Below are 23,587 nucleotides of genomic sequence, written 5' to 3'. Positions count from 1 at the left end.
CTTGCTTTTTTAGCCTTTATTCAGATACTATTACATTTTTCATGTACAAGGGTAATAAATCAAATACATGTATGCAAATTAAAGTGAAGTACACTTATACAGCAATATAACAAATGAAATAATATACATCTTGATATAAATTTTTCGAACAAATATTACCATAACCCATAATACCAATAACAAAAACCTCGTAATTTCACATGTATTTACTGTATAATAATACCGTATTGTATGATGAAAAATCAAAAGTACAGACTTTTTTAAGTGAAGACGTTATCCCATAATAAAAAAAAAGTACTTATACATGTATATTCATTCCTCCAACTTTTGTAGGACAATACAGAAAAAAAAAGTCTCTATGTTTATTCTTAGAAAGTATACAATAATCTGAATAAAGATTTTATATATAAAGCACACACGAAAACAAAACAAAACACAACATCAACAAAATAAAACAAACAAAACCTTTTCCACACCCCAAACAAAATATTCTTTCTTTTTGGATCTACTCAAACATATATTTTGCTAACCATGGAGATAGGAAGACCCCCCCCCCCATCCCTGGCAGCAAGCACTCACATTCACACGCGGACATATACCATTGCACACATACGCATACACATACACATACGCATACATGTACATAATACATCCACACACCCACACCATCTTATTTTGTTTACTTTAAGTGATATATCATTTATTTTATTTCAGATCATGAAATTTATCAATTAAAATAAGAATTTCTAATTATACATGGATACTGTTTTTCTATAAAAATACACAGAACAATAATACAATTATACACCAATAAATACTGTTTCTTCTTTATACATGCAAGAAAGAGAAGAAAATATTCAAACACACAAACCGACACCCACGCACAATCTTTCTCTCCCTCCTCCTATTCCTCTCTCTCTCTCTCCATCGCCAGGATAAATTCCCTAACGCACTTACTATTCACTTCCTTCAAAAGAAGGATTTCATCTAACGCATAAAACTTAATCAAACTCATCTATGTCTGAATTGATTAAGCTTGGTAATATTTCATAATTGTTTTCTGCGCTCTTAATAAAAAAATAAATAAAATAGAAGACGAGACAATAGCCTAGATTCCTAGTAACGATCAAGACGTGGATCGAAGGCTTTTATGAGTTTCCCCAACAGTGTAAAAATACAAGTTAACCAATTAAATGAACAAGAAAACCCACAGACATAGGAATCAATTTTAGTTTCTTTAATAATGATCTTCCGAAGAAAGTCATTCACTTAACGCAGGTAAATAATCGTGTAAATCTAATAATCTTCTTGCATCTGACATGCTGATCTACAGAGTTGCTTTATACTTGTCAGAGTCATGATAGTATCCAATATTCAAATTGCTGAACTAATAAATAAGACATAAAATGACCGCCGTTAAATTTGTCTGCATGTCATAATTCATCTTTTATTCATAACATTGAAACTTCTACCACGAGAAGTTTATTTTCAAGTTGCACAACTCGAAGATCGTAATTCCTATATAAAACCAAATAGATTGTTGAATATATGAACGTGCGTACTGATTATGATAATTTTAAAGAATTTGCTTGAACGCACCTCAGGGAGAATATCACAAATTTTTAGACTAATACCTTTATGGAGCATAAAAAAAAAGGGGGGGGGGGGCAAAACTTGAATAAAAAGTAGTATTTCAAAAGGTATACATTGTTTTCTTTTCATATTATTTGATATCCTGATCATATTTTAATGGAGGAAAATAACGCGTATGATTTTTAAATTTGCCCGCTTTGATGGTTGGTAGAATGGCATGGTCTATATATACATGATATAGTACAAGTGATCATTTAATTTCCTATACTGGCGTTTTCTTGACTGATTTGGACAAATTTACACATTGTTCGGTAGTGTGTTTCCTGGTTGCTTGTCATAACAAAGGCTTTAATCATGTTCACCAGGCTGCAATTGGCCTATTTTGTGAGGACCCTGATATAGTTTTTTTTCTAACGCCATATAGTGGTTGCGTGTGCAAGGTTTCAAATCACCATAATTCCGTTGCTAACCTTTTACTTGTAACCAACTTTAATTTGAACATTTGTCCATGCACCAGTTTCACGACCTGGCACTATTAAATAGTTTGTCAAATGAATTGTCCCGAAGTCGTTCATTGCTATTCAGTGATTCATTCACTCCTGAGAAGCAGCCAGTCCTTTTACACCCTAAAACACACCATTCATGGATGTTTCATTGTTCAAAACGTGTCAGGATTTTCAACACCTTCGCCTTCCTTTTGTTCGCTATCTTTGGTTTTCAACAAGCCCAGAAAACTGGGACTTCTTTGTGATTTCTTAACTCCAACAGTTGACAAGGCTGCATTAGGAGGGAACGACAGCACCCCGCCGACATTCGTGTTTGTGTCCTCGACCTGACTGCCTTCGCTTACACTTGGTGAGGGCGTCCTAACTCTGGGCCATCTTGATCGCTGACTGCCGGTCCCGTAGAAACGGTATATCCGGGAACCGAAGGGTCTCCTCTCTCTCGAAATTTGAGACTGGGTATTTTGGAAGTAGATCGAGTAGAAGTAAATAACCGCAAGGATAAGACCATAGCAGGGAGCTGTCACAGCCTTTGAAATTAAAGAATTTAATGGAAAGAGAGAGAGAGAGAGAGAGAAGGGCGAATTTACAGTGAATGGTTGTGTTTTGTATATTATGACGAGAGAAAATATGATAAAAACAACTTTTAGTTATCTGACAGTGTAGCTTTACTTGAATTACTTTGGAACTGGAGTATAATCTCTAGATCAATATGTCTAATACTGAATATATATTTTTGGGAATTATCAACGAAATTCTTGCAATCCTGGTCTTTACCTTAGATAAAATTTAATACGCACATAATGATGTAAGACTTTCTTTCTTTTTATTTATTATTTATTTATTTATTTATTTTGTTTTATTTACCAAGGGTAGTCTCTTCAGTACAGAACTGCTCTACATCGCAAGAAACTATAACATTTGTTATTGAAAATATTAACATAATTCATGCACTTTGCAGAAAGTAAAGAAATAGTTTGATTTAATTCTTTATACCATTCAAAATTTTCTCATACTGTACTTAGAATAAGTGTTTCAACACACTAAAACAAAAACAATAGATATTCCGAGCAAAGTACGCTACATTAAATGAATGCGTCATAAATAATTGACAAATTTATTAACATAAAATGATAGAATATAAGAAATAAAATGTCATTGCATATTGTATGTTATCTGTCAGTCTGTAATGAGTAAACTACAAAGAAGTAAATTTCTATAATTACATTCTCCCCTCCCCTTATTTCATTAGACTGGTTTACTCAATATTATGCAAAGATAATATCCGACTAAAGCTTTTTTGAATGCTTACCCATACATAAAATAGTGGAGCACAGTTTTCTATTTCTTCGTTCCAAACATCAACGACCAGAACTAGTATACTGATAAGAAAAGCTGAAACACATGATATTCATATTAGTTAAAGCCTGCCTGTCGAGTAGGGAAAGGACCAATAATGAGAATTAGAGTGAACTATTGTTATAATTTCCAAAACTTTCAAAAGGTTTTCTGGTTTTTGCATTACTTTCATGGATTACATCTTCTTGTGAATCCAAATGTTGTTCATAAGAAATATCCTCATTTGTTGGTAACGTAGTTATTATTGCTGTTTTTTTAAATGACCGTTAAACACTTACATATTTTGTTATCTTGCACAAAAGGCTATATTATGACGTACAAGATCAAGCCAGAGCTTGAAAGAAGATTAATGTCTTCTATGTCTCCTAAATATACAATATGAAAAGAATTTGAATAGAGAAATTGGTACAAAAAGAAAAAATAATGCCAAAGCATCGCAATCCTACCATAAACTACTACTACTACTACTACTACTACTACTACTACTACTACTACTACTACTACTACTACTACTACTACTACTACTACTACTACTAGTAGTAGTAGTAGTAGTAGTAGTATGTCTCCTATGTACCCTATTTAAATTTACAATATAAAAATAATTTGAATAGAGAAATTGGTGCTTAACAATCAAACAATAATGCCAAAGCATCGCAATACTACTACTACTACTACTACTACAAAGAAGAAAAAGAAGAAAAAGAAAAAGAAGAAGAAGAAGAAGAATGAAAAAAAAAAAAAAAAACGACTGAAGAAGCGAAAAAGAGGAAGGAAATAGATATGAACAATAACCTGGTGTCCAACAGTAAATGAAACTGAGTATATGCAATGATATCCTCGTACGGAGCCATCTGATTACTCTTTGATCATGAACTTCAATATCTGAATATAAAGAGAGTTTGTTATCAATCATAGGTTAGAATCAATATCTGTTTTCTTGTGGCTCCTGGAGCTTGAAGAGGAAAATTTACAGGGCTCAAGTCATGAAAGACATGTCTCATAAGCTTGTGTAAATCAGGGGCCGCGGAAGCGGAGGGAGGGGGGGGGGAGCTGTTTGGCTTCACCCCCCACTTTTTTCCAAAACCGTGTACAAAAACGTAAAAATTATCATATCATTGTGATTTTTTGCATGCTCAGCCCCCCCCCCCCCGACTTTGAAAACCGTTCCGCGGCCCCTGTAAATTCCTGGTTCACACTGGGGCGTTGCCAAAACATTTTAGTTGGGGTGTAATATCTCTGATCTGTACCATTTTGTAAGACCTAGTATATGTATTTCGACTAACTTATTGATCATTTGCGTCTCTTCCCCTTGCGCCCACATACAGGAAAATAATTTCAAACATTGTCTTAATGGATTCTTATTCATTTAATGATAATAACAATAACGTTTTATTTACCCAGGGTAGCCACTTCAGTTAGGAAACTGCTCTACCAGCGAGCCCTGCTTAACGTAATATATGTTATCATTACCCTTCTCCAATCTAAATGTTGAGCGCTAAGCAAGAAGGCAGAAGGTCACATTTTTATAAGTCTTTGGTATGACTCGGCAAGTGATTGAACCCACGACCTCCCGTTCATATAAGGCATGCGCTCTACGACTGAGCAACCATGCCCGGTAATTTTGATAATGTTGTTTGTGCCACTTGCTATCATCAAGTTATATTTCCTTTTTAGCAAGTTAGCGAAGCGTGCGACCAGAATATTCACATATCCTTTTCGAGAATACTTAAATGAAATAACAACTCACATGTATTTGATCATGTTTTACAGTAACCTACAATGCCTTCGACAACAACTGTAAAAAAAAAACTGCAAAAGGATGTTTTACAATGTTTTATAAAATGTTCAATGCGGAAATACCAATTAAAAAAAGAATGTGAGTGGATTTGTTATAAAATACAGTATCGACTGAGCCATATACGTATATATGTTTTGGATAAATTTGCCCATCCTACCCCCTACTTTTTTAGTTATCAAAATCATTCTTTATATCTAAGTCTTGTTTCACCATTGTTTTCTCCATTATTTTGTTTTTCAAAATCATACATTATATGAATATACGAAATAAGAAGAAATATAATGTACTTACTTTCATTCTTTAATAACTTTGTACATATTCTTTGCGATAAAGAAAAGAAAATCTGAGGAACGAAGAAAAGAATGAAAATTATTAAATCAGAATTGAACTTGGTTCTATCGGAGGCAATAGAGGCATACGGATATCCACTGGCGAATCCATTTGAGAGGCACAATTAAAATTTGTAATGAATGAATGGCGTTAAAACAGAAGTGAATCCCCCCTTTTTTAAAGTAAAGACCTTTATATCCGTGCTTGTCAATTTTTTTCGTAGACGAAATCCTCTTAATTTTTGGTTAAAACTTTTTTTTGCTTGTCAAAGTTTTCCTCGGGAAAATGTGCCCCCCTTTCGAAAGATCTTGGATCCGCCCCATTGTTATTTGGATTTTATTTTGATGTATTTTATTGGACGGAAAATGAATAAATCTTAATAAATATTGTATAGAATATTTAATCAGCGTTTTTACTGTGCAGTGTGTGTACACATATAGGCTCGTATCCTGCAGCATTAGTCTTGTCATATAAATTTTAATAAAAGTAATAGTAAGTCATTAGGCCTACTATTGCCAATTAGAATGTGATCGCTTATAATCTTTTGCTAGCCTATTTGTGGTGTCATTATGATAAATTATTTGAAACAGTCAAACTATGAAGAAGCAGTAGAGTAAATCAATATAGCAAATCGAACAAAATCGTCAAAGCCATGAAACATTTTGCCGAAATTTAGATGTCCATTATATTCGTAATGTTTTCGTGGTAACATGACAAAGACAATTGTCGAAATCTGCAAGGAAAATCAACGGCATGAAAGCGATGTAATTGATTATGTATAATGCAAACTCCATACAAAGATAACTTCATATCAATATCTTTGTCGACCATTGGCATATCCTTTCCATTCCAAGGTTAATATATACAATATCCTTTGAAGTGTGCATGTATATAGAAATCAAGTAACGATTTGAAACGACTCACCAAAATAGTCAACACAACGATGAAGTAGGTAACAATGACTGAGATGATACCAATATTTTTTAGAAAACTACTGTCAAATAAAGTACCCTGTCAAAAGGAAATGACAAAAGGATATGGATTGATTTAATTTACTTTGTTTTATAGTCACACACATTTTTGGAAATCATTATCCTACTGTACTATCAACATTATATCATTATATTTATTCTCGTTTTCATTTTTTATTATTATTATGATCATTTTTATTGTCAGTGCCATCACCATTACTGTCATTTTTCTTTTTATTCTTATTATCATAAAAATCATCTTAAAAATCAAAATAAAGGTAAATATATTACAAAAATTGTTATTTTTGTGATAAAAGCGTTGACGTCACCCTACCTTTTCCACCTCAGCGTCTCTGTCTCAGTAGACCGAAACTACATGACCCCGTTGCATAAAAGTTACAATTATGGCAAATTTGCCATCTAACTATACCTAACATGTCTAATGGTATCTGTCATGGAATTCTTGATTTTGATTAGCTGATGAGCACTGTCACCATGGTAGATACATTGGATGACAAAGATACCATAATTGTAAATTTTATGCAACGAGGCCCAGATTCGGTGGGTGGAAATCGGTTCATGTATACACATTGAATTCAATGCTTCTAAACATTATATGAACCAGGTAAATTTGTATTCTTTTTAATTATTGTATTCATTTTATTCATTCCAATGGCGCCAAGTATATGGCTACACCTGAGGTCACTATGCGCTGATTTCTGTCGCATTTGGCGCAATGAGCTTTGTCGTGGCCTAACGAAATGATGGTCATAGAAATTCTAAAATGATTTTTTACTAATAATTTTCGGAAGGTCGACGTCTCATGGCTTGTTTCATCACAACGGGTTGTCGACCATTCGATAATTTTGCTATATTTTTTTACGGAACATCGGGTAAAGTTCATCATACGTTTCAGGAATTAACGGTGCCATATTCTCGAATGGTCGGCATGGTCGGATTTCGCGATTGCCCGACCCAACGTGACAGCCCGATGTAATGACACAAGCCACGTCCCATTACACTAAGCGCAGATATCTTATCAAAATGGTAAAAAATGTGTAATGTACCTCACTTCTTGGATAGTAGATGACAGTAGGGCATCTGAAAATGATAAACATTCTTAATTGATAAAAAAATACAACATCGAAGGACTGAAGGGTCAATAAAAACAATAAAAGAAATGTAATTTAATGAACACAAAGTGCTGTAAACTATCATTTAAGGACGTTCCACAGTTAAAGTGAAATCCATGTCATTTTCACCAAACTTTGCTCATAGATACTTTAGAACCTTAATATTCGAAATATGCAAAAAATAACATAGGTCCATGTGCTTGATTTTTTGCTAAAGAGCTTCAAAGTTCACCCAAATTGATGTTCTTAAGAATTGCGCATTCAAAAGAATTTGGCATTTTTAGACCGCCCAATATTACTACAATGAGTTTAAACCTCTATTACTCAGTCAAAATACATGAAAAGTCATCAAATTTCGCAAGAGAGTTAATAATTGTATCGTTAGAATGGAGAATCTATTTATAGTGCTATTTGTTTGCAATTTTAAGTTTAACAGCACTGCCAGTTCTTAAAAATGGCGTAAAAGATAACAAAATCCCAATATAAAAAATGTGAAATTTCAGTAACAAACTACAAACGTACAATATATGCTGCACTTTATTCAAAATCCATGTCATTTTCACCAAAATTTGCAGAGTTGTAGAGGAAGGTATACCTTAGAGGTACAAACATTAAAAAATGGGGGTTCATGTGCTTGTTTTTAAACTATCAGCATTTTTATTAGAGCAAATGTGCTTTTTAAAACACCAAAAATGCGCCGAATGCTTTGTATCTATGTGAAGAAAAAATCAAAACCACTCTACCATTTATTCAAACTCGGGGTAATATTCGTGATTCTTGGCAGCACTGCAGAGTAAAGTATTTTGAAATTGTAGATAATTTTTTTTGAATGGTCTATGGAATAATTCCATTTTTTAGTTTCATGAAATAACACATAGGATCTGCAGTTAAAGTGCAGAAGATGAGAAAAATCAGCTCAAACCTGCAGCTAATTAATCACCTGTTCATCCATTGTGACGTCAGCGCGCAGAGTGTTAACTATGCGCAGATAATAATGCGAACAAACATAACTGTGGAACGTCCTTAACTGTTAAGGGAGACTACTAACAATGAATATGGGAGTGACAGATTTTATTTTATTTTCATTATCATTTTTTCTGTGCCCCCCCCCCCCCATTCTAAAATACTGGATCCGGCCATCCGATAGAAGTGAAGCAAATATTATTTGGGTATTTTGAGACCGGTTGTCAATACCGGGGGTCAATATTTGAATAAGAACTGAACATACGTACAGATAACAGAATTGTATTTCGACATGTTTAGCCAGCACGGTGACTGTTATGGGTACCAACAGCAGAGGTGGTAGAAACCTGTAGAATAAGGAATGAATAGTGACAGCTATTTAGCGTGTTTAATGAATGATTATGATGTTTAATTTATATTCAGATATGTTTGATGATAACACATGGAACTAATCTTCAATGATAGGGTACTCTAACTTTGATTCTCGCTCTACAGGTAGTAGGAACCGAAAATGTTAACCACAGTCCACATCAAAGTTCGGAACAAGTTTTCACAATTTAGTGACCACTTGAAATGTCGTCCGATGTGGAATGGCATTCAAAATACACACAGACGTCAGTATATATTAATATCAATCTCACTATGCTCGCTTGGATGAATCTAATCTGTGGAGCGTAGTGCCTCAGTGGATTAGTCTCCGGACTCTGAAACAGAGGATTGTGGTTTCGAATACCAGTCATGGCGTAATTTTCAACTCAGGTGAGGTAAATTGGGACCATCAGGACGTGGTTCCTCAATAAGCTATGAGCACCGGAATCGGTATAGCCAAGCTTAGCCTGGGTAATATAGGAGCGTCTTGAGCACCTAACAAGGTGGATATGATGCGCTATACAAATAACCTATAGGCCTATTGTTATTATTTTCAAAAGGTACTAAAGATCAATGAATAAAGTGCTATGTTAGCTATAACAACGGATCCATTTACTTAGTATGTCAACTTATTGGGTACTTAGTCAAAGATCAATAATTTAATTTGATGCAACAGAGAGTTCTGAACGGACATTAGCATTGAGTATACATGAATTAAATATTTACAAGGAATTTACTTTTTACAAGTTTAGATTGCAACCCTACCGCGCTCGACGGGGAATGGACATGTTTTTGAGGAATCCTTGCTGATTTCACAAGTTTTGTCACTGTTTTAGAAAAAAACATGTCTATCACTTGAAAGTTTGCATTTTCTCACCGAAGGTAAAGTGAAAATAGAATGTTACGGTTCCATTGGGGTTGAACTCTTTGCTCCCTCCCCTCCCCCCACCGACCACTAAAATCCAAGTCGATGGCTAGCGTAAGTCACCAAGTACTTCGACCAGGTTTTCTCCAAGCCTGGACGAGCAACTTCGTAGTTACTCCTCGGACCCGTTGCTGCTAGCAAAAAAATTAAGTTAAAACTGTAAGCCTACTCCTAAGTTTGGAAAGTGAAACAAGTCAAGTCGTCTATGGAAATATAGACAATCTGAGGCTCCTTAAAGCATAACCGTGGCAGTTTTAGAGGAAAGAAAGCAGATTTCAAGGCAGCTATTTAGTATGGGAAACTGTGGCACAGGATTATTGTCTAGGTGATTTTAAACTTGGAAAGTCTTACTATACATGAGTCAGTTTATGATAAAAAACTAACAAGAACTCACAAAGATACCAGAGCATTTCAAAACAACCATACGACAAATGAGTGCCACTATATCACTATCAGGTGTGGTTTAAGTAATGATTTTTGTTTAACCTTTACATTTATGGAATAGGAATTTGAAAAGAAAAAAAATTAGAAACAAGTCGTTTTAAACCTAGTACTAAATGATCCCTTTGTGTGTTTGTTCTTTTCTGTTATTTGTCTTATATTTATGTAAATATACAATACTTATGCTTTGTAATTCATATGCATTATCAGTACTTTATTTTGATATTTAATGTTCACTTTGTTCGTTTAGGCTATGTAACTTCACGAAAAGAATATGTAAACAACTCCGCTTACACTACGGGACAGAAAAATGATCCATTTACCAGAAATATAGAGTGGATATTCCCCAAATATGAGGCAACACTTACCATGATAAGAAGTACGAAATCCTTATATTTCTCCTCATTGTCTCTGTGGTCTGCAAAAATTGTGAAATAGGGAATAAATAAGCTATCAAGATTTTGAGAATAAAGTGGAGAAAATTGTAGCGGGAAACAAAATAAAGAGAGTTGTCTATTCTGCCCATTTGGGATAGGAATTACATTGCTACTCTCATCATGCCTTGATTCGTTCAACTGAATCTTATAAAAAAATCATTGCTAAAACTTTTTGTAAACACGATTAACTTTAAATTTAGTCAGGACTTCCGTTATCACAATCAAAACGCAGAATTTATGCGAGTCTTTCTATTGTGTTATGAGTCAGATTACATAAAAAGTTCTGAATATTTCAAAGAGTGGTGAAATATTCATTCTTTTAAACAATAAATCCCCCAGTTGCTCCATTTGGACAGGGTTTAATTCAAACTCGGTCAACATCCCAAATTCAAAATACTTGCAATGTGCTTGCATGCGTAATAAATTCAATTACTTCCTGATGATTTCTTACTCCGAGTCAAGATTTTACATTGATTTATTTTGTCATGATAATCTACCATTAAAGGGGTACTCCGGGCTACAAATAATTACATCTAAATAAATAGAGTAAAATTAACCGAGCAAAACGCTTAAAATTTCATCGAATTATGATGACAAATAAAAAGTTATTGAATTTTAAACTGTAGCTATATTTTGTAAAAAAACAACAACAGTTATATGCATGCCATCATGAATATTGATAAAGGTGGGCTGATGATATCGTGTCCCCACTCTCCTTTTTCTTTTGTCATTAAATAATATAATGATTATTTAATATTTTCATGAATGTGTGTTACTGATATATATCTCTTGTAATGCTTGCAAACAAATTGCAGCAATGAATATCTTACCCATTAAATCAGTCGTCAATCTATTATTTTCTTCTTGGTGGACAAAATTTCAATAAAATAAATTCATACAAAAATATACAAAATGATAAGAGGCGATATGACATCATCAGCTTGCTTGTTGCATATTCATGAAGGCATGCATAGAACAGTTTCACTGAAATAATGCAAAGATTTGAAATACTATAACTTTATTTTTCCTTGTCCGATTTTGATGTTATTTTCAGCGTTTTGATTGTCTAATTTTATTTCTGTTAAAATCATATATTTTTAAGCCGAGAGTACCCCTTTATACTTGGGTAAAGTTAAGAAGCTATGTTTTGTCTTATGAATCTGTTCATAAAGGCCATGCATTTATCGTTATAATCCCTTATGATTATCTCTTCTCTATGACTCGTTATCGAAGGTAGAGAGAGAAAAGGAATATTGAGTAAACATATTTTGATATGTTCTGTTACGAAGATAATTACTAAGATATATAAATGTATATCTTTGGCAAATGGTAAAATATCTATAAATCTTATCAATGTCCCGGGGTCATTCCTCCCTCCACCCAATCTCCAAAAAAAAAAAATCGCATGGACCCCCCCCCCCTCCATCAGAAAAGTATATCGCAGAGTACCAAGATAAAAGAAGGCCAAATCCCAATTCGGCTTGATTTTTTAATACTTAAATTACTTAAAAACATAAATTTGAATAAATAAAAATGAGTTGGGAGTTGATGCGACAAAGTTGAACTTATATTAAACATGATGAAAAGATTGTTTACATCATGATGTGACTGATTATCCAATATGTAAAGGACTTGTACGAGAGTTATATGTCGAAAGTAGGTTTGAGTAGTAACATTATTTCAAGAAATGAACGTTTCTCTACATGTTTCAAGCCAGATCAAAAAATAGTCTCCTGTCTCTTAGTAACATTTTTGTTGGTTCCATATTTGTTTATACGTGTAGAGAAATGTCTGGCTGAATCTTGTCGCATACTAGCTGGACAAGCCTTTATTCTTACTTCAAGTGTTTGCAGGTCTTCAGACATACTGAGTTTCGTTTTCAGTCTTGCGTAGACTACCATCGAATAATTTGCGGTCAAATTGAACGAGACTAAATAAAAGACCTAAGGAGGAAAACAAATCATTAGATAACATAATCAAATAGACTAAAATAGAATGTTAAAGGCGTGCTAAAATACACTGGTCGTTTTGTTTTGCCTGAAATTGGGTGGCGTATTCTGTAGATCAACCCCAGATCAACATCTTAGCGAATTCTATTATGCATAGTACATGCAATTATTCATCTGTAAAATGACATGCAGTTTGATGAATGATAATTTTACTAATTCTTAATGGAGAATTCCAGACATCAGTGATTTTAATTGCTTAACAACTTGGACAGGAATCGAGATAAATAACACTGAATATATCCCTTACCTTCACAGAACTTTATTCTCCTGTGATTATCGTTTCTTTGAATGTAAACAAAAACATTAACCTCCCCTTAAATGAAAATAGAATTAAATCTTAACAATGGGAAAGAAACTATGATAATTCTTATAATAATGTTATTGAAATGATAAATGAATACAGATGCTAATGCTTGAAGAGAGGTTGTAAATCTATTTTCCTAATAAATGCAGATATTTGGTTATTGAGAAAACGATTGATTTATGAACACTACTCACCTCTTCAAGTGTGATAAGATAAATAGTCGTTGGGACCGTAATAGGTGTGAACATATAGAGAATATCAAGAGTTATGAGGCACATGCAAAACCCTGCATTTGCTATGGATAGGTGTACGACAGGACGGATCTGATGAGGAAGCATGGAAATGGAATGAATTGTCATCATCATCTTTAACAATATGAACACATAAAACTACAATATATGTCCTAGAGAAAGTAGGGAGAATGAAGTTTGAGGGGTGGGCGGAGGTGTAAAAGTAGTCGATGTAGGCTTCTCATGAATTTTGTTCGAATTTTATTTTTAGAATGCTGGTTAGAAATACAGTAAGACCAGAAAACAAAATCTATTTTAGCGAAAAAAGTCAAATATCTGATAGATTTTGCCTTTGAATTTGACAATAGTATAAGAAGTGAAGTCCACTCTCAAATCTGATTCCAGATTCTTTGTGGTTCGGTCACACTTGAGAGGTAATGTCCATCAACACTGGCGTACAGATGGAGAGGGTGGGGCTTGGGGTCATGCCCCCTAAAAAGTTTACGACACCCCAAAAAAGAGAAAGAGTGAAATATGGTAGTTTGTTCTAAGTATGATGTAAAAGTATATCTAAAATAGATTTTCGTATTAAAAAATAAGAAAATAATTGATTGCTCGCTTGCACCTTAAATTTTCCTCAATCTGCCATATCTGCCCCCTTGATTTTTTAAAATCTTACTATTGCACCACTGTCCATCAAAACTGAGACCTGACAGAAACGATTTGTGCAAAAAGCCGCTTTAGAATCTGTATTAACTATCATTTACTGATTCAGCATATTATTTGAAAGAAACAAAACAAAGTGCAAATGAGCAATCTCTTTCTAAATAATTATTGACCAATATTATATTTTCCCCAACTTGATTTTCACATGAAACTTTTCGTACTCATCGGTGCGTTACATGTGTCATGATATAAGGAAAAAAGTAAAGAAGAAAAACAACAATATGATGGCGTAAATTAAACATCTTCAATCATTTGCTTACATGATGAAAAAAAAATGAAAACGTCGGTTTCCTTTTTTTATGAGATGCACGGTAAAAGCTTATCTTACCTCAAACATAAAGTAACGCTTCTTCACCACGGCATGTCCGATGATAGTAAAAACAGCTATTAAACTTGCTAACCCACAGCCAAAACTTATCCGAAATACCTGATGAAAAAAATTATGATTAAGAACACGTCTTGTACATGTAACATTTATTTTTGTCTCCTTCGATTGATTTATCATTATTATGATAATCAACGACGTCTTTAAAACGTAATATACAAACGTTTATTAGCCTGATCAAATGGCGAACACCAACATTCCTATCATTTTATCCCGGCAGAAATTATTCCCCATCTAAAGGCGAATGTCACCCCCACAAAACAAAAATGTTTGAATGGGTTTTTACAAAAATTTATAAATTTAAAAATTATACTTAAACTACTTAAAACTGTAATATTAAATGGTTCTAGCCTATTTGCTTTATTTTATTCAAGTTCAAAATATTAAAGTGTGGATTCGTTGAACCTTTCTATTTTTTTAATATACAGCCACTCACGCAAGCAGACTGTGTAGTAGAATTCCGCATATTTGGGTGCATTTGATTTTACATGCAATTAAGTGTACTATCAGCAATTTCATGTACTTCTGCATCAAATTTATAAGACAAAAATTAATTGTTTATATTTTTTTTCATTAATTAATTATGCAAATAAGCATATGAAATTTGCCTTAAATTTGTTGTTTTTAGTATGTTTTTGCCTTTAACTCTATTTATTAAGCTAGTAGAATTTTTGGTGAGAGTATCAATTTTCACATTTATTACAAATATGCACCCAAAATTGCAAAAATGTAATTTTGTATTTTTTTTTTATTTGTATTTATTTTTTTATTTATTTTTTTTTTAACCTTTGATTTTTCCGATGAACTTTGTTGGGACTCTTTTGCGATCATAAATACATTAGATAAATCTATTTGAACCAAAAAAGTAAAAAATAATCATACATTCATTACTTTTGGTTGAAAAACACAATTTGCATTGACCTTGTACATGGAATCACGTTTTTGAGCAATTTTGGTCTGAACATGCACGTACAAAATGTTGCGTAATTTCGAAACCTCGCAGACAGGCATCGCAAAATTTCGCTCCACCGCGTAGTGACGAAATTTCTCAAGGGGGGCTCAAATTGACCCCCCCCCCCAGTTTGATAAGGGTTAATATTGCATTAGGGGCCTACAATAGGCCTTGAATGCACAATCAGACCTAACTGATAAACAAAACGAGTATGGTATACAATACATGTTCAGAAGAGTGTGAAATACTTTATATATTTTTTTATCATATTCAATGTTTTTATTCATAATTATGTTTGGGGTAAGTTGGAACATGTTCCAACTAGCTCCTTCAATTTTGTTTCAGCCAACCCCGGAGGCACATTTGACGTTTATAAGCTTACAGCAAAAAAAAGGGACTTCACCATGGCATATTAATAACCTCATTTTGTAGGCGTGGTATAAGTGTCTATTATACCCCCAAACTGGCCAACATGATCTATAAACTTCTCTGAGATAATCAAACATTTCTGAAAGAGAAAAAATTACTCAGAAGGTCAAAAAACTAAAATTCCTTTATAACTTCACCAGGCTTGTTGCACATGTGTTGTCTGTAATATGGTGGATGGCTGTTGATAATGGCAATAAATTGAGGGCAGTATTGCAGAAATTTATTTTAAGACGTTAAAGAAAATTACAATGTTTCAACTTACCCCATGTTCCAACTAACCCCGGTCTCCCCTACTATTTTTTGCAAAAAATCGAAACTGCTGTTTTATTTTGCATCTGATTGTGATGCAGTTTTCAGAGCTTGTCATTTTTCTCTCTTTGTTCAAATCAACTTTTTTAAAGTGAAATTGCCCTTAAATCCCAATTATGCAAGAAGTGGATATTGATTCGATGAACCATAAATCTTAAATCGCGATTGTTTCGTCAAAAAATAGAAAACATTTGACCAAATGAGCAATATTCATAATTTTAAATTAGAAAGTCGGTGCAGAACCTAACTCATATTTAATGTGTATAAAAGCTTGTTTGAAATTATTAGAACTTGAATAAATTATTTAATGAAACATTTTTCTTTTCTCTTTTACAAAGGTGGAGCCGTAAATGAAATTATAGTCCCGGGATAAAGTGTCTACAATAATCATGAAAATGAAGCAATAACCAGCAAATTGACTGCATGGTAAAGTTTACAAAGTGCAGATTTCACTTACCATTTTTTTGTCATTCTCTGTGATGTTACATGGTCGATAATAAGGATTACTTTCAATCAGTACCAAGCTGGCGTCGAATTCCTCCATCTTTGATTCTACTTTACCCTTTACCATGGAAATGTAGCTTTCAATAAATCATCTTGTTTCTATAGATATCATGGTTATTCTGTATATCAAAATATAAACAAATCTCTCTATTAATTGTAGACCTTGTTTTCTAATGATTCTGAATGTTTATCTTGGGTATAAGTAGATATAACATGTTAATTGCAATATACCCCCCCCCCCAAAAAAAAAAAAAATAATAATAATAAATAAATGAATAAAAAAAATAAAAAATAAAATATAAAATATAAAAAAATGAATAAAAATAAAATAAATAAATTTCACCCACAAGTGTCCAAGTTATTTACCCACGAATGTATAATAAATTTGAAGGGATATTTTGTCGAATTTGTTCAAAACTTAAACTCTGTACTAAGGCATGGAACACACTGTGAAATCACTTTCACACTGTCAAATTTGTTCATTTCAACAGTGTGAATCACATAGTCGACCATGTGAACACTTTGTGAACAGTCACACTGTCGAGATGTCCACAGTGTGAAAATATCTTCACACTGTTGAATATGTTCATTTCAACAGTGTGAATCACATATTCACATAGTCTACTATGTCAACACACTATGATCGTCCACACCATAGAAGTAGCCACAGTGTAAACGGATTTTTTTTCAAATTCGTATTCATGTGGAATAAAATAAGTAAAAATTTTGTCTTTCCCACAGACCTGGTTATTCAAATAAAAAGGAAAAACATTCAAACTAAGAACCCATCATCTTCCCAACTAAGACCTTGTGATAAACCATGTGTTTAAGTTTTGAAGAATATTTTGAATAATTCTTGAGTAAAGACAAAGCTTAAATCTATCCAAAGACAAGAAATGAGAGGAAAGGAAAAGTAAAGAAAAGGAAGAAAAAGAAGAGTAGAGAAGATAAAAGTAAATAAGAAGGAAAGAATAAGAAAAGAATTAACAAAGAAACAAAAAAGAAATCATTAAACGAAATAAAAAGAGAGGAAAGAAACAGAATAAGACGAAAAAAATAGAAAGAATAAAAAGAAAAAAAAAAAAAACAGAACAGGAAAAAAAAAAGTAAAAGAAAATAACTAAAACATGAAATAATTCTTTTAAACAAAAAAAAGCTCCAAAACGCAGTGGCAAAAAATATTTATATCTTGATTGTTTGCTAGCCAACAAAACAAAGAATAAGAACAACAACAACATCGACTAAATATTACAAGCTCTTAGTTTGGAGGATTGTTGTGTGTTACATTTGATTTTTGTTATGTTTTATATTATTGTTTTATACTTTAAAACAACCAAGTCCGGAAGCAAGACTATGCCGTTTTTAACGTATTAATTGAATTGATATGAATACAGAACTTTTGTATAAAATTTACCGCAAATTATTCTGGCGCAAATATTCACTGCTGAATGATATGCGCCGTTGTGGCGTGCGCCAGTAATCAAAGCTGCGTGGAAGTTGATTCAGAGGTTCGAGCCCTGGTCACGTCTTTCGGATGGTGACGCTAAAGGTCGGTCCCAGACGTATCTAATTGTCACACGTCTGTAAAAACTCAAACACACACAGTCACCCTCACACACACAATTCCATATAAAGAATAACATTATGGGGTCTAAGTGTAATATATTTTTTTTTTAGATTTTGAAATAATAGGTTTGAGTAAAGACCACGCGCCATATACGTATTGCTCTTTTGCGGAATGGACTACAGGGTTTTAATCATGTTCATATTATCTCTTCAAATTTGTTACATTTTTGGGTAAAGCATTTTTTTATTTGTTGGTGGAAATGATAACATTTGTGGAAAAGTGATAATTCATGTGTAGGTATTTTTACAGTTGTGGGCGTTTTCCCCCACATTTGTATGTGTAACAACCCCCCCCCCCCCCCACTGTAAGCCAATGATATGATATGGTTGAGGATAATGAAGAAAATTTCAATTTCAACAAAGAAGAATATCATTATATATACAGTTAAGTATGCTATCCTTGTAATCCTTTAAATAGCTGTCACTTTTACAACAATCATTTTATATTAATAACAACAACAACAAAGCAAATGATAAAGTAGCTTTCAAGCAGATACCCAATGCAAACAATGTTGTGGTGGTTCCATTCCAAGTGTTATAGATTGTTATTTGCTAAGTTAATCTATGCAAATGGGGAACACGTGTGAGCCTAAGTCTTATATCTTTATCTTCTGCCTCTGTTTAATTAGCTATTAACTATTAACCCTTTATTCTCCTGATACCCGTACTTCTATAAATTTGTATTTATTTACGGAATAACTAGAGATGAAACTAAGAAATAAAAAGACCCTCATTATAATAATGTAATCATTCATACTATTAAATATTCATTCAAAAGTACCGACGGAATCTATGTCATAAATACCAAAATATGTAGTTAATCACAATTTAATGTTTCTGTTTCTGTTTCTATTTATGGTAACTCCCGTTGGACTCGGCAAACAGCTTTTGCTGGTAAACGCAAAGCTGGTATATGACCAATTACCTAAGAAACATTTTTACGTCTAGGTTAATTAGTCATAGTATCAATGTATCAATTTCCAATCACTGTTTTTGTCACATTTATAAATGTTGCTGACAAAATGAGTCAAGTGTATTGATTAGTCTATTGTGTTCTATTCTATTAAGACCAGATTTTTATGCAGGAATGTCTCTTCTGTTCTTTAATGGATGTGGCGAGATGACCAAAAGGTGACCTAATTTAACAGTGGCAGCATTTCACCATTCACTTCGAAATTTGTTATTCCATATTTTTTTCTTCCGTGTTTTGATTATTTATGAAATAATATAGTATATTATGATAAGGCATAAAATTATGGCAGCCCCCCCCCCCCTGGGGCCAACTTTAGTGGCACCGTCTCTGTTTCATGACCTAACAGAGTAATGAAAATATAACCAAAGCATTAAGTATATGTTTGAATTGGGTGTCGTATAATATGTTGAGTTCTAATTGTCATTTGGCAGAAAAATAATAGGTACTGATTTAGAAATCGAAAGGGACGTGGACAGTTTTAGAAATCGAAAGTGCAATTATGGGACACTTACATGATTGTCGTTAACTACCACACAATATGCATAGTCATGATGATAATCGTAAAAATTATAAAATGATATACATGTATAGACACATATCATTCTGTTCGTCATTACATTCCTCATCATATGACAAGAGCTCTCCTTAATTACTAATTCTCCTAACGTCCCCCCCCGGGGGGGGGGGGGGGCTAAATGTCGACGACTTACAATCCCTCTACACCACGAAGCCTTATTTTATTTACATCAACCATGAAGTCTTATTTACCTGAACAATGAATTCTTGTTTTATTTACCTGAACCACGAAACCTTATTTGGGTTACTTTTCCCGTTCGGGATACTAACAATTAGCATATTCAGTAGACATAGCGAACATTTTATTGTATTGGGAATATTGTTTGAGCTGTTAAAGCCCTGTGCACACTACACATGCTACACGATCCATTGCGATCCGATTTTCAAAATATTGTAACAGCATTTGATACAAATATTTTAACCTATGAATGGTCAAAGTTCTGATAGAGGCATGAATATTAAAATCGGAATTTCAGTCTGTTTTGAGCCTCCATGTAAGAATGAAACCAAATTCAACCGCAAATCGTAATGACTTGGGCGTCATTATCGGCCGTAAATCGTAACGATGCAGACATCATCATCGGCTCAAGGAACTGCCTTTTCTTCGTAATATAGATCTCCACGACTAGATCATATTTCGTATTCTTCTTTTCCTCTCTTCTGTTAAAGTACCAGCTGAGCAGCATCCCCGTTATTTACTTCCTTTTTTTTAAACAAAGTATGCATATTGCGACAAAAATATAGTAAAAATCTATTTACTAATTTATGTGTATGCACATGGGGTATGTATGCATACATCAAGGATGTATAAATACAATAAGCATATGCCTATAGTTTTTTATACTTTTGACCACTTAAGGAGATTTTTTTCTCTCTTCAAGTCTCTGTTTTACCTAAAAGTTTCTGTATTTAAGTGAAAAACATGATGTTTTTTTCTTCCTCGATTTAATACCTACAACTTACTCCACTGAGCCCGCAAATGTACAAACTTGCTATTATGTAGGTCCCATTATATTTCTTTGACTTAAATTGAGTTATAATTGTTACTTTACTGTATCATGTTACTTGTATACTCTTTGTCTGTAATTTTATATGATGTATTATTTTTTTTTGTGAAACAAATATCAAACGAGAAATATGAAAATAAATGAAATAAAAATGAAATGAATTCTGCTAAGACTTCAAGCCGATCTGGTTTTTACTCCGACCCCAGGGCTTGCAGCACAGCCGAAATCTTATTTTATTATTCCTGGCATTGAGACGAACTTAAAATGATTGTACTTCCTGGAAATGTGAAATTTGTTAGCAAATTGCGTCTAGTCGGATCGAGAAATGCGCGCCGGGCTTAAAGCATAGTTTGTTCTTTCTGTAAAAAATGTACGTTTTCTAATAATGATACACAACGAATTTAGGATTGTGTAACAGATGGAAGATTTCGATCATTAATATATTATATTGTGTATACACTGAATACCCTCCGGTGTTTACCATACATTTCGAATGATTTGTTTGTGTATTCACGTATAGTGTTGGTTAAGATTCGTGTTCTTAAAATCCTAACAAGTCTTGCTATTTTCTGCGTTTTTCTCGTTGATAAGAGATTAAGACTGCTTAACCTACCTTAAAGCTTATGTGTGATATCTTTTTGGCGGAGTTTCCTATTCAGTCCACTCACATGTTCACGTATATTCCTTATTACCATCTTTCACATAAGCGATATGATGTATATATTTAGCTTTCAAGAAATAAGGAGAAACGAGAAAAATACAACCTTATACGATCAGTAGAAATTAGAATATAGAGTTGATCATGATCTCGTGATCACGAATTACTGTAATCAGTTTATGAATTTCTTTTATTTACAAGAGAAGTTCAAAGTCCGTGATAAGCTCCCGCGTTAATTTGATATGGTCAAAACCATTGTAAGTGTCACGAAATTATGATAAATACAAAGTGCAGCTTACCCCAAAAAAATACACTCTGCTAATTAAAAGATAACATATATACCATGTATAGACTTGTCGTATTTTAATCAACAAGTAATCGAAGTTCAACATTTTCAGAACTAAAGAGATACTTAAATGGTTTCATATGTCGATCTTCTGTTTGAATGAAGGTTGTACTTGACATTCTACATGTTTTAAATTTATCAAACATAGCTTTCAGCTTGAGTGGCCAAACATGTACATTACATTCCCCACGAATTCCTGAGCAAAACCAGGAACCATTCTTACAAAACCTGATCAGCTTTGCCAACCGGTTCATCTGCATTATTCGTTCTTCTGATTACGTGTGGAAATACAAAGTTGTACAAAGTGCATAATTACGACTATGACTTATATACATACTTGCTCGCTAAATTAGTTCATGAATATTTCCGTCATGAGATTGACTTTAATTGATTATGGATCTTGTAACAAGTGATATAGGTCCTTGGATTGAGTGACAAAGAAATCATACTTTTTAATTATGTAATTATAGTAAAAACATGTACGTTTTCTTCAACCGTAAAGAATGGGTGCAGATTATCCGGAACATTATCATAGTTATAATAAAAAAAATAACAACAACAACAATAATAATACTAGCAACAAGGAGAAGACGAAAAAGAAGGAGAATTAAGAAGGAAAAAGAGAAGAAAAAAATAGCAGAGAATGAAGAAGAAGAAGGAGGAGGAGATTGGGAAGGAGGTGGAGTAGAAGAAGAGGTCTTAATGCGAAACGAACTAACGAACTAGCGAAACGGATCTGTATCATATTAAGCGACAGTATATAATTATACATAGGCTATTTAGTGGTAGGGATATTGTAAGTCCTGCTTTGATAGCCTGCTATAATATAAAGAGGAATGCCAGATAGTGCTATAATGTATTGAAAGAGACCAACTGATTATCTTATATTCAATTGGCACCCACATGAAAAAAATGATAAGAAATCAATCAACTTACCCCATATTCAGTTGAGGGCTTCCAGACGTTGCGAAGCTGCAGTTAACATGGTTAAATTTGATATCGACATTCTTGCAATCGTATTCTGCAAGTGTCACACTTACGATATTTATTCAATCCAAGTAATAAAGGACCGGTTGCGTAACACTGTGTGTTTGCTTTCAACAAATGCGAAAGGTTGCAAGCTAGGCCGCATTAAACATTGGGATCTCATTGACGTCTATTATTGTTCGTTCACATTTTATGCTTTATTATTATATAATATGAACATACAAATACGACATCACTACACTGACAACAACGCAGATGGCCGAACGACCATTTAAGTGGCCAACACGTTAGTAGTCTAGACTGTATTTAAAATCAAATACCTTGATTGCAACCAATATTATCTTCTCATGCATATGCATAAAAAACCAAAACAAACCATGGGGTAGACAGCTGTAAAATACCCCCTCCCCCACCACTACCCCTCTACAGCCTATGAAACCCGTAATAATCAATAATCAATTCCCGGTGTCAAGACGGAATCAAATGGTCCAGTCATAACAGTAAATCGATATAAGGCCAAATATTGACCAAAACAATAGAGTGTAAAACACGACCCCCCCCCTCAAATATGAATTGTTATGAGAAAGTATTTTGGACACAAAAATGACGGTTATGTTGATAAACTGACCAGCTTGTCGAAGACTAAAATCAGAAGTAGCAGCAATCACTATAGCACATAGCATGGACCAAATGCACCAAGACACCAATTATGTAACTTTACAATGAAGTTCGTCTCGTCAAAAC

General features: G+C 33.5%; 1 protein-coding gene across 3 annotated transcripts; it reads right to left on the bottom strand.

Moving 5' to 3' along the window:
• Window positions 1-23,587, bottom strand: LOC129254878 (uncharacterized). 3 transcript variants are annotated; one of them, XM_064108759.1, is made up of 13 exons: window positions 23,472-23,587; window positions 16,624-16,789; window positions 14,420-14,518; window positions 13,330-13,458; window positions 12,661-12,765; window positions 10,754-10,803; window positions 8,920-8,997; window positions 7,622-7,655; window positions 6,508-6,594; window positions 5,545-5,596; window positions 4,248-4,337; window positions 3,409-3,491; window positions 1-2,626 (listed from the first exon to the last, which is right to left on the bottom strand). In XM_064108759.1, the coding sequence occupies exons 2-13, from the start codon at window positions 16,735-16,737 to the stop codon at window positions 2,252-2,254; spliced, it is 1,296 nt and encodes a 431-aa protein (XP_063964829.1). In that variant the 5' UTR covers window positions 16,738-16,789; window positions 23,472-23,587; the 3' UTR covers window positions 1-2,251. The 3 variants fall into 3 exon arrangements, with proteins under 3 accessions (XP_063964829.1, XP_054749392.2, XP_054749391.2); XM_054893417.2 differs by lacking the exon at window positions 23,472-23,587 and adding an exon at window positions 22,793-23,222; XM_054893416.2 differs by lacking the exon at window positions 23,472-23,587 and adding an exon at window positions 21,466-21,684.

The sequence above is a fragment of the Lytechinus pictus genome, chromosome 2 (assembly GCF_037042905.1).
Source record: "Lytechinus pictus isolate F3 Inbred chromosome 2, Lp3.0, whole genome shotgun sequence".
In the NCBI taxonomy this organism is placed as follows: domain Eukaryota; kingdom Metazoa; phylum Echinodermata; class Echinoidea; order Temnopleuroida; family Toxopneustidae; genus Lytechinus; species Lytechinus pictus.
This window is presented reverse-complemented; position numbering and strand designations above follow the sequence as displayed.